Consider the following 19,777-nt stretch of genomic DNA (forward strand, 5'->3'; position numbering starts at 1 on the left):
AATTATTATTATTATTATTATTAAAGGACAATAAGATAGATTATAATTACTACTCTTAATAGTTGGAGATGATAATGATCTAATTAGTTGAATCTTCATTGTGTCAAATAAAATGAAATATAGATTTATTCTCTAAGGGGTGTTTGATTTCGGTGGAAATATATTTCAAAGAAAATGTTTTTCAAATGTTTTGTTATTTATAATAGAAAAGAAAGACGTGAATGGAGAAAAGCTTTTATATTAACAAATCGAGTTAAATTATGTAAAAGTAAACATGTTTTTACTTATAAGCAACCAATATTGTATAGGAGTAGATGAACAAGAATATGACATTCACGACATAACTAATTGTTTTTCACTTTCACTTTTATGATGGATTTCGATTCTCACTATCTATATAAAGGTTTAATTTCTCTCCATCTTTTATATAGGGATTTACACCAAAAAAAAACATTGTCTATTTATCCTTTTGATTTTACTTCACTTTTTATTTTTAGATCGCTAGCTGATACAATTTTACTTCAAATTTATTTTTTTATTATAGTTTTACATAATTCATCTTTATTTATAAGTCTTATCCACATATTCCTTCGATCTATTTCCACGCAAATTAATAATGGAACTTTGATCTATTAAAGTGAAAAAGAAAAGCACTTTAATTAGAAAGAAAGAAAAGAATCTCCCGACGTCGTTTTGATCAAAAACCCAACAAAATTACAATACAAAAAGAGGGAAACATTGAAAAGAAAAGAAAAGAAAATCTAAAACCCTAAAACATTTGTCTCTCTTACACTTCCCAATTCCCAATCTTCTTCCTTCAATCCCAGAAAAAAAGGTAAGACACACAACAAAACCGTCAAAACCCCAACATTACTTTCTCTCTCCTTTAATAATTTCCTATAAAAATCCCACATTTTAATTTTTCCAATTCTCACAATTAAAGAAAATTCTTACCATTGAAATGGCAGCTTTTGGAGTGACAAATGCAAATAAGTTGGTATACTCTCCTCCAATTTCAAAGCCATTTCACAACAAGAAAAGTTTCGATTTTAATCCAAGAAAATCGTGTTTACCCAAATCAATAAGAAGAAGAAATGGACAGCATTGTTCAGGGATTTCTGTTTCTTGCTCATTAATTCCATTGGAAACTGCTAAGATTAAGGTTGTGGGTGTTGGTGGTGGTGGTAACAATGCTGTTAACCGCATGATTGGTAGTGGTTTGCAGGTAAAATTCCTATATTTTTTTATTATAAATTTAGGATTTTTCCCTCTAAGTTTTAATTTTTTGAGATTAATTGATATTTGGGTATTTGTTCTATTTGGATGAATCATGGAATTACTTTACTGTTAGTAATTTAAGTTGGGTTTTTTCTCTCTTTGAGATAATGCTGAATTCTTGAGCTAACTTGTGTTTGTTGAATTCACCTGAAATGTGAATTGTGGCTAAACCCATAATTTCCTTATAAAATTGGGATTTTCAAAAAATATTTATGGAATTTTCCCTTTAAAGTTTTTTTTTTTTTTTTTTTTTTTTTTTTTTGTTGTGGTAAATTGATATTTGGGCATTTTTTATATTTGGTGAATCATGAATTTACATTAATGTTTGTAATTTAAGTTGGGCTGTTCCTTTCTTTGAGTTTCATCATCATCATCATACCCATGTATTCCGCTGATAGAAAACTATGGTGGCTCATAGAGGAGAGTGCGGTCATAGAATCCCTCGGCTCGAGAGAGGTTTTCAAAGAGAGAAATCTGCAACTTACAAATAGAATAAATAGCATATGTACAAATAGCTAAAAATAAAGATAAAATTAAAGAAGGAGGTAAAGAGCGATAATTAAAGGCAAAGAACATAACAAACGATTTGTAAAAGGGACGGGTTTAGTGATATAAGACGTGGATAAGGCGCCGCCAACTTGTGTTTGATTTTAAATGAAGTTTGAATTTTTAGTTTAACCCATCTACTTAGAAGTTTGAATTTACATGAATTTGCTTAGCGAATTATGTGACACTGGTCATTGTAGGACATTTAGTTCACTTGAGGTCAATTCTAATTAGTTCAATTTAGTTCTAATACCTCTATGTTTTTGGTAGCATAATGTTCTTTGGTAAGATGTCATAATTCACTCGAGGTCAATTCTAATCAGTTCAATTTAGTGCTAATATGTTTTTCTGATCATTTTCACTGTTGTTTTGAATTCTTCATGTTATATTAAGCTCAATTCTTTTAAGTTCTAAGTTTAATTGTGTTCTAACTTCCAAGGAGTGAGTTAAGTTAAGTTTAATTCTAATAAGTTTAGTTTGTTTCTAACAATTAAGTTTTGATAAGTTTAGTTGAGTTCAAGCTATAATAAGTTTGCAAGAATAGGTCCATAACAATGTCCTGTGAGTCCATTCAAATTGAACTAGTGGTCTTACGATTTTCATGAAAAAACATCCACATAAGTGTATTTTTGGAAAATTTCTTAGGTAAAATGTGTACTTGTTATGACAGCCTCTTGCTTTTGCCAACTTAGTTTTGCGAATTGAGTCCATTCATTTCATGAGATGGTTTACAAGTGATTGCTTCTATAGCTTTTGTATAGGCAGGGAAAAAATGACAGTTATTATTGTTACAAAAGATTTTTAATATCATAAAATTCCCGATGATTCGACATGTTGCATCGAATTTAATACATGTATGCCTTTGTTGTCAGGGTGTTGATTTTTATGCCATTAACACAGATGCTCAGGCGTTATTGCAATCAGCTGCTGAAAACCCAATTCAAATTGGAGAGGTTTTGACTCGTGGGTTAGGTCCGACACCTTCTAATTTTCTACTTCAAAAAACGCCTTAAATATTTTCATCTTTTAATTTAATCATCTAGCATTTATAATTCAACTATGGAGTAGCATGCTAATGCCTTTAAACAAATGTATTTGATACTCGAGAATCATGGGATAACCTAGTGGTTGAGGGCTTTTCCCTTTCACCCTTGTGATAAGGTTCGATTCTCGCCACATACTGGCCGTTACTTGTAAGGATTCTGTAACCTACCCCAAATCAATAAAAAAAAAATGAACTATTACAATAAGCTGGATTAGGGGTGTCAAAGAAAAAGAGAAAATTTTGAAGAAAAAGCAAGGAAAAAAAAGATAGTAGCTGATTTCGAGCAATTGCTAGGCTCCCATAGAGTCTTTAATTCATTTCATTCATAAGATGCCGAACATTATTACAATAGGGGTATTTTTAGCCATAATGTCCTTACAACTTGATATTGGATTTCCTATAAAAAACACCTATTTATAGCCAGTATATGTCCACTTTTTTGCTTGGCTATATTTTTTTTGTCGAGTTAATCACTTAGTTGTGATACAGGTACCGGTGGAAATCCATCTCTTGGAGAGCAGGCTGCACAAGAATCAAAAGAAGTTATTGCAAATGGACTATTGGGATCCGACCTAGTGTTTGTAACAGCAGGAATGGGTGGCGGCACTGGGTCAGGTGCTGCTCCGGTCATTGCTCAAATATCCAAGGATGCGGGTTACCTCACTGTGGGTGTTGTTACTTATCCTTTCAGCTTTGAGGGCCGCAAAAGGTCATTGCAGGCAGGTGCTGCTGTAGCTTCCTTTGCATATTTTTGAACATGTACCTTTTTCTTTTATTACTCATTTTTTTCCAAATTAGTTGACGCATATTCCTCTTTGGGCCGTTCAAATTTAGTTTTTTTTTTTATTTTAAATAATTGGAAATTTTTTTCTTCAACATTAATATTCTTACCATATGCAACCTATGTGATCCTTTGTGTCCAACTTATTTCCGTTTATCTTTCGTCATCACACGTCAATGTTTTTTGAAGCGCAAATTCCGTTCTCTACTAACCTACCAAAGAACCTTCTAATAATACATCCCTGCCCCCCAAAAAAAAAAATCACGTTAAACCTTTGTGTCAACTAATTTGGCTCAGCGAGTACTTTTTTTGATAAAAGTTTGGACATAATCTGAAACCAAGTGATTGCATTTGCATTTGATGAATGAAACTTGTTCAGTTTTTTTGATTTAAATCTATCTAATTTATTCTTATTTTATTTTATATTATCTACATTTTTGTAAAATCCAAAAGTGAATGTTTGTCGAGATCTCATCATTATAATTCCTTCTTATTCTCATCAGGCACTGGAAGCCATAGAGAAACTGCAAAGTAATGTTGATACTCTCATTGTGATACCAAATGACCGTCTTCTAGACATTGCTGATGAACAAACTCCTCTTCAAAACGCTTTTCAGCTGGCTGATGATGTTCTCCGCCAGGGTGTTCAAGGAATTTCAGACATAATCACGGTATGTCAAATTGATGGAAATTGTATGTGTCATCCCAATTTGTCTGAATGCTTGTTTCTATAGGCGAGGTCGTGGGTTGATCATTTAGAGTTTCGCATTCATCCTATTGTCGCGGGGGGGTTGTGCACGTTAGGATCTTGTGTATATTTAACATTGTAACATAATTTGACAATTTATTTGCTTTTTGAATTTGCAATTCACTCAGAATAGCCCTAAACAGACCATAACCGACCGTAATTCCCCTTTTTTGATTTGCAATGAGATTTGTGAATCGCGTGATAGTGATTTTGAATGACATTTTACTGTAATTATTGTAGTAAATAGTAGATTAATAGTATATTGGTTGCTGTGTGGATTTGTGGAACTTGAAAATTGAAGGGCGGGTCTGTGAAAATTAAATGAGCTTTGGTGATAGATTTATAGGCAAATTAGTTTTCTACTCGTTGATTATGAAGTGCGTTCCTGTCCCCAGATTCCCGGACTTGTAAACGTGGATTTTGCTGATGTCAAGGCAGTCATGAAGGATTCCGGAACAGCAATGCTTGGAGTGGGTGTTTCGTCTAGTAAAAATCGTGCAGAAGAAGCAGCTGAGCAAGCAACTCTGGCACCACTTATTGGATCATCGATACAATCTGCTACGGGTGTTGTATACAATATAACCGGAGGAAAGGATATAACTTTACAGGAGGTTAACAGAGTATCTCAGGTACTATTATCTCTGTTTTACTCCATCCACAAATATTATAGTATCACATGTACTATTATCTTTGTTCTACTCGATCGGAAACTATCTTTATTATCACTATCGATGGTAAGGTTACGGCCATTCAATACCAAATCGCGTCTAGATGAGAGTTACTCAATGACATTTGGGAGTTGGAATGAAATTTCTGACCTTTTTGAGTAATGTCAAGCCTAAACAAATATGCACATCATTGTGGGACCGAATTCAAGTGCAATTAACATTCTTCATACAAGACTACCCACATTTTATATTTGACATTTATCAGGTGGTTACGAGTTTGGCGGATCCTTCGGCTAATATAATATTTGGGGCTGTTGTGGATGATCGCTACAACGGAGAGATTCATGTGACAATTGTTGCTACAGGCTTCTCTCAGTCGTTTCAGAAGACACTACTAACAGATCCCAAAGCGTCAAAGCTTTTCGACAAAGTAACCCAGGAAAGCAGAGGACCTTCTAATGTTCTTTCCAAGTCATCCCCGATCTCCCCCAACTCTGTACCACCACGACAACCTCCTAGAAAGCTGTTCTTTTAAGCTTTTTAAAGCATAGCCCCCTCGCCATTTTCGCCTTTTCTTTGCCCCGGCAATTAGTCTTTCCATCATTTGCTATAATGGTTATTAATTTGTAATGATCTAAAATAGACTATGTTATTATATCTTTGTTTTTCTATCCCTGGTTTTATACTTTTTCCATGGTAAATAGATTTATTTATTTTAATGTTAATTTCATGAGAAGCAAACAAGAGTACTTGATCTAGACAAGACATGACTCAATTGAGTATAGATTGCTTAACGAAAATTGTTTTGAACAATTACAAATAAGTCTAGCCAAGCCGACCTTGAGGTAGTTCGATAATTTCAAATTTGAACCAAATATCCGATCAAAATATTTAAATTTCGAAAGTCGCATTATTACAAAGCTCATGATTTTCGCATAACTCGAAATCAAATGAAAACAAATCAACAAGCAAGTGAAAAACGCAGCAATGTAGGACTTATGATTGAAGCTTCTTTGAATGTTTTGGATACCATCAATCGTGATCTCATGTTGATTACTAAGAGAGGATGGTGCTGCATCGAGCTCGAGTTTCTCATCATCAGCTTGGGTTTATGCGATCCATAGTAGCTCATAATAGCACGACGACCATTGTTTTTGCAATATTCTTCGGTTGGTAAATACTTCACCAACTCGTTTACGTCATGTTTCAGTGGCTCGATTACTGGGTTAGGCTTCTTAAGATCAAACTCGTCGAGCAAGCTTTGAGCTTCAACTGCCTTATTTCGAGCTTCTTCCAAATTGTATATTGCTTCATTCATCAATTCCATTATTAGTTTGTGTAGTATGTCTGTGTCGTCTGCATGAATTTGTTTTGTATCTGGTGTGATTGTTCGTGTCACACGAAATAAAGCAGGATTGGTGCTCGTCAAATCCCCGGATTCACCTCTACAATTTCACATATATAATACGAGAGCCTTTTAGTGAAAATTTAACAATCTAACAAAAACAAGAGTATTCTTAAATTCTAATTAAACTTCATTCGTTGATGTTTGCGTATATAACATCACAAATTGTTGTAAGAGACGGTCTCTTCGAGAGACGCATTAGATATATGGGCTAAATAGTCTAATTCATATAAATTAAAGAGAAAATAAAAATGTGGGCTTCTTGTTTTGAGGTATTCTTTTTGAGAGAGACGATCTCTCACAAGAGTAGCTGATCACATAACGTATCTAGGAGCTTCAACCATCAACATAATAAGTTTTTGGTTAAGTTGGATCCTTGACATGGTATTAGAGCCAACTCAATCAAAAGCTTAAGCTGATGGTTGAGGTGGGCCCCATGATATATTATATACTCTAGTAGCCGACAATTCTGACTCTTGAACACGTATCGATGAGAAGAAAGAAAGCAACGAACCTATAGGTACAAGTGATTTCAAGAGCATCAAGATCAACTTCTTCAGTGACAGCAGGAAGAAAAAGACGGACAAGAAGAGTGTGGATTTCTTTAAGGTAAAGATTACCAAATGAAATAGTTACTTCACCATTTGATTCATCCCTAATTTGTGGGTATTTTCCTGCATAAACTTTGATGATTTTGGATTCAACTTTCTCTCTTTTGTTAACCTTATCTGAAAGTGGACGTAGAATTACTTTCACATCCGGAACATGTGCACTAAGAAGACTACCTAAACATTGGGAAAATACAATGTTTAGATTTCCTGAATTTGCAACTGAGAATGTTCCTCCTTTGCTGTTTTTTGCAATTTCATTTAACACCTATTCAACAATCATACATATTATTATACTATTATTATAACTGTAACGATAACAATAACAACGACAATAATCAAAGTTGTCGAGACCAAATACCTTTTCCTAAGAAAGATGCAAAGCCCAAACTAATTAGGTGGAAATTGCTCGTTAAAGAGCTAGTTTGACTATGAGGCGAGAGATAAGAAAGGGAGTGATAAAACATTTTTAAAATCCTTAATATCTGATCATTGTAAAATAGTGGTTTCAAATTTAAAATTTTTATTTTAAAATATCAAAATTATACAATAAAAAATTTTCAAACTCTCATCTTTCAAATAGAAATTCTAAAAAATTTCAAGCATCCTTTGTGCAAATTAAGCCAAAATTATAAATTAATGGGAGCCAAATAACCAATACCAAATGACTAAAACACTAGCAAAACAATCACATAAAACAAAATCAAAATTCTTATATTATTAATTAAAAAATCTATAATTTACGAAAAAAAAAATACATGAAATCATTAAAAGAAATAATTTTTTCAGTTCGTTTGACGTAAAATTAATTTTCTATTCTACTACGTTAACGATTAAACTTCACTCGATTTTGTTCTATATAATCAACCTTTATATCATAAGTATTGTACGCGGTCAAGTTAAAATTAAAATTCCAAGACCACGAGTTTGGACCATGTGTCGGGCCTCCCTCAATGATTTCTAATAGAGAATATAACATATCGAAAACCCGATCGATGGAAAATTAAAGTTATATACCTGAGCATTATACTCTCCTTGTGTGCCAAAACCAAAAGTAAACACAGGAAAACGATCCACAACAACCTTAATCGGATCCCTATTTTCCTTATCCATCTGCATTCCATCAGACATAAGTATAACACCTCCGGATCTCCCACTAAAATACTTACGCTCATCTAGAATTTTTAACCCTTCTTTAAGTCCCAACACAATATCTGTATTTCCACCCTTATTTATACTCAAATTTCGAACCAAAATCTCGATTTCTTCTCGAAAATTTCGAGTCATTTGTCGTAAATTGCACTTCCTTTCGGGATTTGATGCGAATGTTACGATGGATATTCGTTCAGATGGAGTAAGTTTTGGGATTAAAAAAAGTAGGGCTTGTTTCATTTGTTCGAATTTTTGGTGTTCCATACTTTCGCTGATGTCTATGACAATAACAATGTCTGCTCCCGCTGAATTATTGTTCATGGCGTTTATTCGTTTACCCGCCATTAGAGATATAAGTAGCTTGTAGTTGGTGTCTTGTATTGGAACCTTTGGCTCGTTGTTGAATTTCACTGGTATTGTACTTGCCACACCGTATAGTGATTCACCTAGTAAGCCTTAAAAAAGAAAAAAAAAAGTGTTATTTATTTATGGGTAATTCTGTAGTGGTTGACTACTTGACTTCAAACAGAGACGGACTAAAAATTGACAATTCTTTGAAGATCCTGTTTAATTTCACAAATTATAATATTTTCTCTAACAACTTTGTATCTTTAAAAACACAACATAAACTACGTAATTTGATATTAAGGCTCCTAATTTTTTGAAATCCTGTGCGGTCAAATATATCGAATAGTGGAGGTCCTCCCCTGTCTTGGATCAGACAATTATTGTTGTAGTAAATATATATATATATATAATAAATGAAAAATACATTCATCTAAGAAGACATTTTACAGCCTATTAACTTTAAAAGGGGGCATAAATTTTCTAGGAAAAACCCCATCTCAATATCCAAGAAAAAAAACATGGTAAAACCCTCAATGTAAAACTCATAACTGGCTAATGATTAATAATTTTTGTAAAAATGTAAATTTTTAAAAATTATTTCTTATTTTTTAATAATTTTTTTAATTTTGTATTTATATAAAAAAAAACAGTGGCTTAAATTTCACGATGAAAAAGTCAATATTGAAGATTGTAAGATTGCGGTGATTGACTTAGAATTACCCAATTATTAACTAGTGTATGGGGATTTTTAAATGATAAAAATATATTGTTTATTGATTTTTGATTGTAAAAGACTACCAAAATAACTTGTTAAATTTTTTGAGATTTTTATTTGTGTGGATCTACAAATAATTGTTTCAAAATGAAAACATTTCATGTAGAGTGTAGTATTAGTTTTTGTAATCATTAAGTCCTTTGAGCTCTAATTTTTGGGCGTGGACAAGGGGTCCTATCTAGAAGGTTGTTCTCTTAGTCTAGGCTTCTAGGTTGTAAATTGTTCTAGAAATATGATTATATCATAAAATTCTTTTATTGCCAAATAAAAAATTAAATAGAAAAAAAACAAAAGGTTAAAGATAAAATTAAAAATTTGTAAAATTCCTAATATTTTCCCATCATATATCCCAAACTCCAAACATATCTTCTATCTAAATGATGAGGATAGGACTACAAACTGGACCATCCATTTTATAAAGAGGATCAACATACTGGAAATGGATTATTATACATTATTGGCTTTAAATTAAGTTGATTAGCTAGGCTATAGAAATATAAATCAAAATGTCCTAATAATATATAACTATACTCCAAATCCTCCACTATCAACAAGATTTGATAATCCAAATTAATTTGCATTTTATTTTATTAATCTAATCTTATTAATTGACTTCAACCGTTAATAATAGATATAATCAACTTCACAATAAAAATTCAGCCAATATAATTTATAAGTCATTATACTATAGTTTATTATAGTTTATTATCATTTTAAATTGAAGAATTATGACTCTTTAGCATCAAACAAACATAACTATATTTGAATTTGAATATGAACATAAAACTAAAAATAGGGATAAAATGGCATTGAAAATTAGAATATGGAAAGACTATTATGGTAATATTTTTATATCATAATACAAAATTATATTTTTGTATTTGAATATTTTTAGAGTGTATTTTTCTATCAATACCAATAAAATTGGACAAAATAAATAATGGAGTTGTTTCTTAAAAGAAAAAAGAAGGTATAAGAAGGAGATCAGACGTGCCTTTGTCATCGTCGTTAGTGGCGATTATTTGCTCATCATCGTCATATTTCACGCTCCCCATCTTCACAAAATGCCCAAATTATTAGGAGTATTAACTTATCAGTATACACTTTTCAAAATCTTTTATATATATATATATATATAGATTTAGGATCTAATTGGAAGGGGTTTGAAATTAAGAAGGATAGAAATGAATTTTATCCGTTAGATCTTACATCAATGGTCCATGTTGCTTGCGGTTTGAAACAGAAAATAAATTGTGATGTTTTCTTAATTAATATGTGAGACTTTCTGTATGAAATTGTGATGTTTTCTAAATCAATATGTGATGTTTTCTAAATTAATATGTGATGTTTTCTTCATAAACACGTGTTACTAGATCTTCTGCTAAGACAACTTTTTTTAAACCGTTAGATTTTAATCAATCAACGGTAGCTACTCTTTCTTATCCTTCCTATTTTCATACCCTTTTTTATTAGATCTCTACCCTATATATATATATATATATATATATATATATATATATATATATATATATATATATATATATATATATATATATATATATATATATATATATATATATATATATATATATGGTCGCGTTCAAGTGCAAATCACATTTCTATGCGAACTGTGAGAACCAAAAAATGTGTTACCTTTCTAGAGAAAATGTGCTACTTTTACACAAAAACTGAGTTACTTTTGTTTTTAAAAAAATCTGGTACTTTTTACCAAAAAACAGTAATTGTCAGAAAAAAAATATAAATTCAAAGTAACACGTTTTTCTGGAAAAAGTAACACCTTTTTATGGTTCTCACAGTTCTCATATAAGGATGGCTTTCACTTGAACTTCTCCTTTTATATATATATATATATATATATATATATATATATATATATATATATATATATATTTATGGTTGTTAACTTGTTATATATTTAGAATATGTATTACTTTTTGTTGAATTAAATTGTTTTAGTCTACGGAATTATTTTTGCTGAAATACCTATATTTACAGAATCTAATTTTGGGTAATAGAATAAAGCTCTATTTAACCAAATGTTTTTCAAAAACTAAATTTATTAATTACATTTAATGCTTTTCGTTAGGTGGGGTGTCCGGAATGAAATAGATTTTTTGCAGTGACAACTGAGAAGTAACATAAACCAAAAAGCTAAAATGAAGCACCTTGATTTATTTTGGTAGGTTTGCATTAATTATTGGTATACGTCATATATGCAAGTATTATAATCCCTCAAATAAATATAGCAATTGGTTCTGACATCAGTTTCTTAAATATCTCTAATTGTGTTTAAATAAAAATTATAAAAAATTGATATTAATAAAATTTACAATAGAATGAATTAAACAAGATCTTACTTGACCATGTTTTGATTTATAGATTAAAAACAAAATACATAATAGGAGTGATTGATGAATAGTGTTGAAAAACCAAATCGGACATTTAAAGTGAATACGAGAGAGTATATTCATACAAGTATTTATTCGAGTCGTTGAGTTGATTTTGAATTAAGTGTTTCGAATCAGTTCAAAAATGTATTTTGCTTCCATATAATTTTTTACATAATTATAAATCCATCAATCCAAATCAAATCAACTTTAATAGATTACAAAGTCAAATAAATGTTTCCAAATATTTTTTTGAACATACGTACAGATATTGACATTTATGGTTTAAACAATTTAATGAGTCAATTTGGTAGTTGTGACCATTTATGAGTGCGGTCGGCCTTCGTAACTGATAATGTGTTCCAGTATGTATTATCTTTGTCGTGACTTATCAACGTGTTTCACGTATGGATATGTGGCGAACACATACATTTCATTTTATTTTTTTTAAATTTTTGCTGCTCTAATTTCATTATCTTGTAAAATGCAAATCGTCCACGTCAATATTAGGATGATAAAGTTAATGATTATGATTACAATTAAGTCTTACTTACTTGGAATTAAATGAAAAAAAGCCATACTCATATATGAACTTGATACATATTAAAATAATGTATAATAACTTTAGACATAGATAGTTTGCCCTTTGTCCTTTTGATTTTCCTTTACAATAGACAAAAAAACATCGTATTTTCGGCAGTGTAAAATCTTTATATTGAGATTACAAAACACCTTTTTTTTTTACATAAAGATAAGCTAGTTACTCTAATACAAAACATATGGGGCGTTGCCAATCAGTTTATTTTTTGGCTTTTTGGTTGTCGTTTAGTTTTTGGCTCTTTAGTTGGTTAAAATAGTCAAAAAATATTTTGTAAATGACTTTTAAGCTCGTTAAAAAGCTGGCAAGTTGGCATTTAAGCCAAAACCAAAAAACTACTTATAGTAGCTTTTTTCACTGGCTTTTAAATTTTAGTCTACTTTTTTTTTCTAATTAACTGGCAACAACTAACAAATAACGTTTACTAAATATTCGCATAAGTGGTTTAGACAACTAACGACTTATCAGCCAATACTTTTAGTTTGTCAAACTAACCAACAATTTCAATCAACACCAGCTAACATCCATTTGTCTAACAGATCCATAACCCCACATACAACATCATCATCATCATCATCATCAACCCAATATCCCACTTGAAAACAGAACATGGGCGAGAGAAGGTGACAGACATTCCATACTCGTATCTCGAAATACCAAAGAAAGGCGTTCAATTTTACCCAAAAGGCAACAAACCACATACAACACTTCACTAAAATACTTACATTCTCTCATTTTCTTAGCTAGTTTGTGTGGAAACCCTCTTATTAGTAAACTGAGGACGAGACTGGAATATTAATTTGATTTGTTATCTGAACAAAAGCTGGGCATTGATACCGACGTATAGTACGTACCATTTATTTTTAATGCTCATGTGATGAAGCAGGCCAGTGAACCATTACATTTCAGTGTTCAGACAATCATACCGAGTGAATTATACTCCCGTCGCTTTGAGACCATGTGATTCATGACCTACTCGCATTGGCCGATCTTAGGCTCTATGTTAGAGGAATTTAAGTTTATTATTCAAATAAAAATTAGTTTCTAAATAAATAATTCCTACTAGGGAAATAAATAGAGAATTTATTCAGTGGGGTTGAATTGTAATTTCAAAGTTTTAATGGGGTCAATTAGTTAATTTCATAACAAATATATACATAAATTCTCAAAATGATCCTTAAGTGGGGTCAAATGACCCATAAATTTGAATGTGGCTCCATAACTATATTTTTCAACTTTTAATTATAATGATTTATATGTAGAATAAATAAAAAGTAAGGATATTACTAGAAATAAAAAAAAGTAATCTAATTTTTCATCATTTATTATTATAAACACAACATTTTTACTAAAATAATAATATAAATATAAAATTCATGAGGCATTCCATTTACATGATAAATAAGAGTACTACGTATACTTACAAATAACTTATAATATTATTAATTAAGAAAGTAAGCTGGGTAGGTCAAGTCGAAATTTCACTATTACAAGTAACTTATAATATTAATTGATCAACAATAAGGATCATTATAAAATATGTTAAAGTTACAAATTTTAAGACTCCCTCCATTTCTTTTTGTTTTAGAAATTTTCACTTTAGAAGATAAATTTCAACAATGTTTTGAGTTATTAATTTAAGAAAAGTTAAATTCATGCGAAATCTTGCTAGATTTGTCTTAATATAATATTTTTTATTATATAATTTTTATAATTTTTTATAATGCATGTTTATAGATATTAATGTTTACTTTAAAAAACTTGTAAAAAATAAAGTAGATAAAAACAGAGGAGTATTAAGTTCAAGATTAATAATATATATGGTGCTTACTTAGAAATAATTATTAAGGTGTTTAGATTTAAGTTTTTATAAGTCATTTATTAATAATAAAATATTAAAATTAAGATTGCACATATATAGCAATTACTTTTAAAAGCCAACCATCATAGAATTATCCGCAACATATTATTGCAAACATTTATTCCAACAAAGGAGAATGAGCAAACCAAAAGCAAATTCCAAAATAGTACAAACTAACTCGACAACAGAAAAATAAGCTAACACATCAACTTTTTTTCGATTAAAGGGTATGACCAGATGAAATTCGATTTTATGACCTTATTATTTTTGATCGACAATTTTCTTGATGTTTTGAAGAGCGTCAATAGCGATCGCAAGGTAATAACTAATAGATGGTGAAACAGCACTAAGCGGATCAGCCGCGAGTTCTTTCTTCTCATCTTCTGCAGCCGTAGGAACTGGTTTAGTCGGGTCCTTCTCGAAGGCCTTAGCTTGTTCGAGATAATCATCCATACGCGGAATAGCGAATGGACGTATCTTTTCAACATCACCTCTCGACGCAAAACGTTGTCGATCATGAGATGTTTCGGACGAATAAGTGAATGAACGACCTTTAGCTTTGTATGTTTCTTCTGATTGTAGAAACTTAACCATTTCATTCACTTCAAGTTTTAATGTCTCGATAACTTGGTTAGGTTTCTTAAGATTGAAATCGTCGAGCAAGTTCTGAGCTTTGACAGCCTTATCGAGAGCCTCGTCGAATTTGTTTTGATCAGCGAGATTTCTTGCTTCTTTCATCATTTCGACGATTTCTACTCGTTGTATCTCTGCTTTAGCTGCGTCGCTTTGTTTTGTTACCGGTGTTTTGGATCGGGTTACTCGAAAAACCGCAGGATTGGTGCTCGTTAAATTCCCAGAATCGGCTCTGCGAAATTTTCAAGTTCAATGATTTAGGATTGTGAATCAAATTCGAAAATAAAAATAATTGATAAGATCATAAATGTTGTACAGCACATTAGCTAATCTCACAACTCTAGATCATCGGCTTTTTCTTATTTTGAAATTTGCGCAAGTAAAATTAGTTCTATCAATAAAAAAATCTCTTACTCCTTTCGTATCTTTACGTTTGCATCACATATGACTTAAAATACTCTTACATATTTTAGTCATAAAGATTATAATTCAAAAGAACAAGGAGAATACATTGTAACATAATATAAGTACTCCAACTAAAATTGATTTTTAGTGACTAAAAGCCTAGTTGGAAATCCGCCCCATCCAATCCAATTGAGACTTCCACCCGTTTTCTTAATATTTGGTGAAAATTATTGAACTAATTGTACTTAAATGATTTCGAGTTGTAACCTATTATAAATTTATTAATTTTTCTTGATTGAGTGAATATTTACAATAAAATACTTGTAAAGATGATTTTAAATTTTAATCCTATATAATGAGAAAAATTATTTAAATTTATTTTAGAAAAATAACATGATATTTTAAAGTTATTTTATACTAGTAAAAATAAAATAATAATAATAGATTTATGTCCGATTAGATCAACCTCGATCAACGGAAATAAATGTGATAAAAGTTTATGTGTTCATTCTAGATGTATACACCATACCACCCCTCTTTTCATTTTTCACATGAAACGTAAATTGATGATTGAAACTCCAAATATGATTTAATTAGTTGAGGTCTCAATCAGACTTGACTCTAATACCATGTCAAAAAACCAACTCAATTAAAAGCTTAAACTGATAGTTGAGGCCCTAAATTATGTTATATACTCTAACAATTAGTTTTTCAATTTAAGAAAGAAAAGAAGTATTAAAACAAACCTGTAAGTACAAGAGATTTCAAGAGCATCAAGATCAACTTCTTGAGTGACAGCAGGAAGAAAAAGATCAACAAGAACAGTCCGAATTTCTTTTTGATAAAGATCACCAAAAAATACAGTTACAGCACCAGTTGAATCATCCGTAGTTTGTGGATAATTTCCAGCATAAACTTTGATTATTTTAGTAGTAACTTTCTCTCTTCTACTTACCTTATCTGTTAATGGAATGAGAACTAATTTCACATCTTGAACAAGTACACTTAGAAGTCCTCCCAAACATTGGGAAAATGCTATGCTTAGATTTCCTGGACTTGCTAATGAAAATGTTCCTCCAGTGCTGTTTTTGGCTATGTCATTCAGTACCTACAATCAAAAATTAACATCATCAATCATCATCATCTTACTTAGTGTATTCCGTTCATAGAAACTATAATCATGGCCTGAAGAGGAAAGAAACGTGGCAACCCATACCCATAAGGAAGATGCAGCCAAAGACTCCCTTTAATTAATAACACGCATGTAAATTATTTCGATCATGCTGAAGATTTATAGTTCTTTCCTTTCATACTATAGTGGACTAAAGTAACAGTACATGTGCACGTTAAGGTTCAATCGAAAACAACCTCTAATTTATTAGTTTATCATTAACAAGGGTAGTATAGGAATGAGTAGATCTGACCCTCCAAAATCTAATTATAAATATGAGTCATTTAATTAATAACGTTAAGGTAATAAAATGAAAATTTAACAATATAGTTTGAAGATTACATCTAGATCTGACCCTCCAAAATCTGATTATAAATATGAGCCATGAAATAATGAGACCACACTCCATTTTTACATTTCAAATATTTTCTTTTTTGAATTGTTTCGATGAATTTATTATATTTAATACGACACAATTTCATTTTATTGTTTGTTAATGGCATACTTAAACTCATTTCTATCTTTATTTCATACAAAACATTATAGTCGTCAACTTATTTTTTGTTTCATTTTTACAGTAATACCAACAAATTCGGAAAATATAGCAAACTAATACATACCTTAGGGTCATACTCTCCACCAGATCCAAAACCGAAAGTGAACACAGGAAAACGTTCAACGGAAACCATGGTTGCATCACCACCCGCATTTTGTTCACCGTCCGACATAAGCATGATCGCCCCCGAACGCCCAGTGGTAAACTTGCGCTCGTCAAGCACTTTCAACCCTTTTTGAAGGCCGGCGGTAATGTTGGTACTACCACCGGCATTCAAATTTTGCACCAAAAAATCAATCTCTTCTTGAGCTTTTTGAGTCATTTGTCGCAACGGACATTTTCTATCAGCATCAGAAGAGAAAGTAATAACCGATAAACGATCCGACGGACTAAGTTTCTTGATCACAAATTGAAGGGCTCGTTTCATTTCTATTAATTTCTCACCTTCCATACTTCCACTAATGTCTAAAACCATTACAATATCGGCTCCTAGCCTATCACTTCCTGTTCCTCGTCCCATAAGTTCAATTAACAACTTGTATACGTTGTCTTCAATTGGTACTTCGGGTTCATTGTCGAATTTTAGTGGTACTTTTCCAACATCAAATAATGAACCACCAAATTTGCCTTCAACCAAAACAATAATGTGAGGATTAATTATAATGAAAATAAAAATAATTTGCGAATTACAATTTTAAAGTTTAAAACTTTTGCAAATTACAGCAATAATTTTTTTATTTTGCGAATTACAGGCATTTAAGTATCAAAGTCTAGCTATAGTGTTCAGGCCAAATGATAAGTGGTCGGAATTCTGTAATTTCGCCTGAACGCTATTGTTTGATATTGATGATTGTATTCGCAAAAAAAAAACATTTGACGCTGTAATTCGCAAAAATCCTAAATTTTAAGATTGTAATCGCAAATTATACTAATAATAATATTTGAAATGCATAAACTCGAGATGAAAATAGTATTTTAAATGTTATTCATAAAATTTATGTATGATATATATACATTAATCTCAATTATAGTGATTGGCTTTAGAAGCAAATCACTGTAAAATTACCCTAAACATAAATAAACCATAATAAAGTTACGTGATACAAGAAGATTGAATTTATTTTTTGCTGTCAAATATAATTAAAGAAAAATTACAATCCATTAAACTTCAAAGCTATACTCTATAATATTATAATTTTAAGTATTCTATTCAATCTCCCTGAAAAGAGATTACGACTCATAGACAATAATATTAATTATCACCTAAAATTCTAAAAATCAATCAAAAAATTTTAAGAAATGCAAAGCAAACTAGATTGTTTAATTTTTAAAGATTAATATGTTAATTTTATGCATAAATTATGATGTGTCTATTAACAGAAAGCAATAAAAAATTATTTGTAGGAAGCATTATTGAAGCACATTTAGAAATTGAAAACTTTTGGCAAGTTCTAGAACAAATTTATCGGTTATTTTGTTGTGGTAAAAATAAAACACCACTGCAATGTCAAAGTCATAATCCCAATATTATAGGATCTCACCAGATGGCCACTACACTAATCAATTCAAATCAACTTAATACGTTATCGCTCACATGAATAACAATAAGAAACCAAGAAATTACTAGAAGGGAACAAAGAAGATTAATTAAGTTGGAAAACATAATTATTTAAAATAGTTAGATATTTTAGTTGTCTTAATATTTTGATTAATATTTTATATGAAGAACGATAAATGAAGAATTACCAGAGTCATCATCGTTAGTAGCATTATTAACAATTTGCTCATCATCGTCGTATTTCTGGCTGCCCATCTTTGTTGAATCGATAATTTTGTGTGTACACTCTAACTCTCGCAGCTCACTAGTTTCAATTTGGTCAATTTATAGAGAAACTAGCTAATGTATTACTTTGTGAATCAAAAATTGGGATTTATTGCGTACTTTTAATGATATATTATTTTTGAGTTTAATTTACGGTAAACTGAGGGAGTGGGAGGGTTAGGAGCTGGAAAGGAAGTAGGAGAAATATTTCAAACCTATGATCTTATGGGATAATTAATGTGGTCCATGGAATAGAATAAAAATAAGGTCGCATTGCAATTATCATGTCGTAAAGGTTCTCAAAATAAAAATCGATATTTCTTGTGTTGTAAAAATGTAAAAAATCGTGTTTTAGCCGTATCAAGGAATATCTTATGAATCGATCAATATTTAAACGTTATGTTAGGTTGCATCACTTCCGTTATTATATTACTTTACAGTTACTACAATAATGACCGTTACCATATTATTACTATATGATCTACGATTTAATCGAGACAAGACTTGATTGTCACTTTAGTTGGTCGACAATTTGAAAGTTATTAAAATTTAACAAAAATAATGTTAGTCCCTTTGTTATTGATTTGTAATGGTTTTGAAGTTAAATTAAAAGATTAGTACAACTAGTGGCATTATAGTAATTTAATTTTTCTTGAATTGTTTTATTATGAATACAGAAAAATTGTAAGCGCCTGAATATTCAAGTCTGACATGTTTCGATGGACGAGCCTTATAGTTAAACCAACTTTTAATTAGTTTTAAAAAGGAAAATATATAATTAAGTAATACATTTAATTTTTATTAAATGCGTGTTGAACAACTAATATGTGAATGTGTATTAATTAATAACTCACCATACTATAAACTTTTGTAGCTTGATCTTAAGGGTACGTTATTACTTTCATAAGCCAAGTCAAAAGGGATAAAAGTTAAAATTTAAAAAGTTAATCTAAAATTTAAAATATTTTA

General features: G+C 30.7%; 3 protein-coding genes across 3 annotated transcripts; 1 reads left to right on the forward strand and 2 right to left on the reverse strand.

Annotated features, from left to right (window-relative positions):
• The first annotated feature begins 740 nt into the window (after positions 1-740).
• Positions 741-5,749, forward strand: LOC130818350 (cell division protein FtsZ homolog 1, chloroplastic-like). The gene is made up of 6 exons (XM_057684497.1): positions 741-1,225; positions 2,697-2,796; positions 3,359-3,588; positions 4,154-4,321; positions 4,794-5,027; positions 5,332-5,749. The coding sequence occupies exons 1-6, from the start codon at positions 962-964 to the stop codon at positions 5,599-5,601; spliced, it is 1,266 nt and encodes a 421-aa protein (XP_057540480.1). The 5' UTR covers positions 741-961; the 3' UTR covers positions 5,602-5,749.
• Positions 5,750-5,890: 141 nt separating this feature from the next.
• On the reverse strand, positions 5,891-10,501 carry LOC130818349 (uncharacterized). The gene is made up of 4 exons (XM_057684496.1): positions 10,349-10,501; positions 8,097-8,686; positions 6,986-7,347; positions 5,891-6,511 (listed from the first exon to the last, which is right to left on the reverse strand). Exons 1-4 carry the CDS (start codon positions 10,407-10,409, stop codon positions 6,028-6,030), a joined length of 1,497 nt encoding a protein of 498 aa, XP_057540479.1. The 5' UTR covers positions 10,410-10,501; the 3' UTR covers positions 5,891-6,027.
• Positions 10,502-14,304: 3,803 nt separating this feature from the next.
• On the reverse strand, positions 14,305-19,075 carry LOC130818351 (E3 ubiquitin-protein ligase WAV3-like). Its single transcript, XM_057684498.1, has 4 exons — positions 18,733-19,075; positions 17,051-17,613; positions 16,006-16,367; positions 14,305-15,086 (listed from the first exon to the last, which is right to left on the reverse strand). The coding sequence occupies exons 1-4, from the start codon at positions 18,797-18,799 to the stop codon at positions 14,483-14,485; spliced, it is 1,596 nt and encodes a 531-aa protein (XP_057540481.1). The 5' UTR covers positions 18,800-19,075; the 3' UTR covers positions 14,305-14,482.
• Between the last annotated feature and the right edge of the window lie 702 nt (positions 19,076-19,777).

Source organism: Amaranthus tricolor, chromosome 7, assembly GCF_026212465.1.
Source record: "Amaranthus tricolor cultivar Red isolate AtriRed21 chromosome 7, ASM2621246v1, whole genome shotgun sequence".
NCBI classification, from domain to species: Eukaryota; Viridiplantae; Streptophyta; class Magnoliopsida; order Caryophyllales; family Amaranthaceae; genus Amaranthus; species Amaranthus tricolor.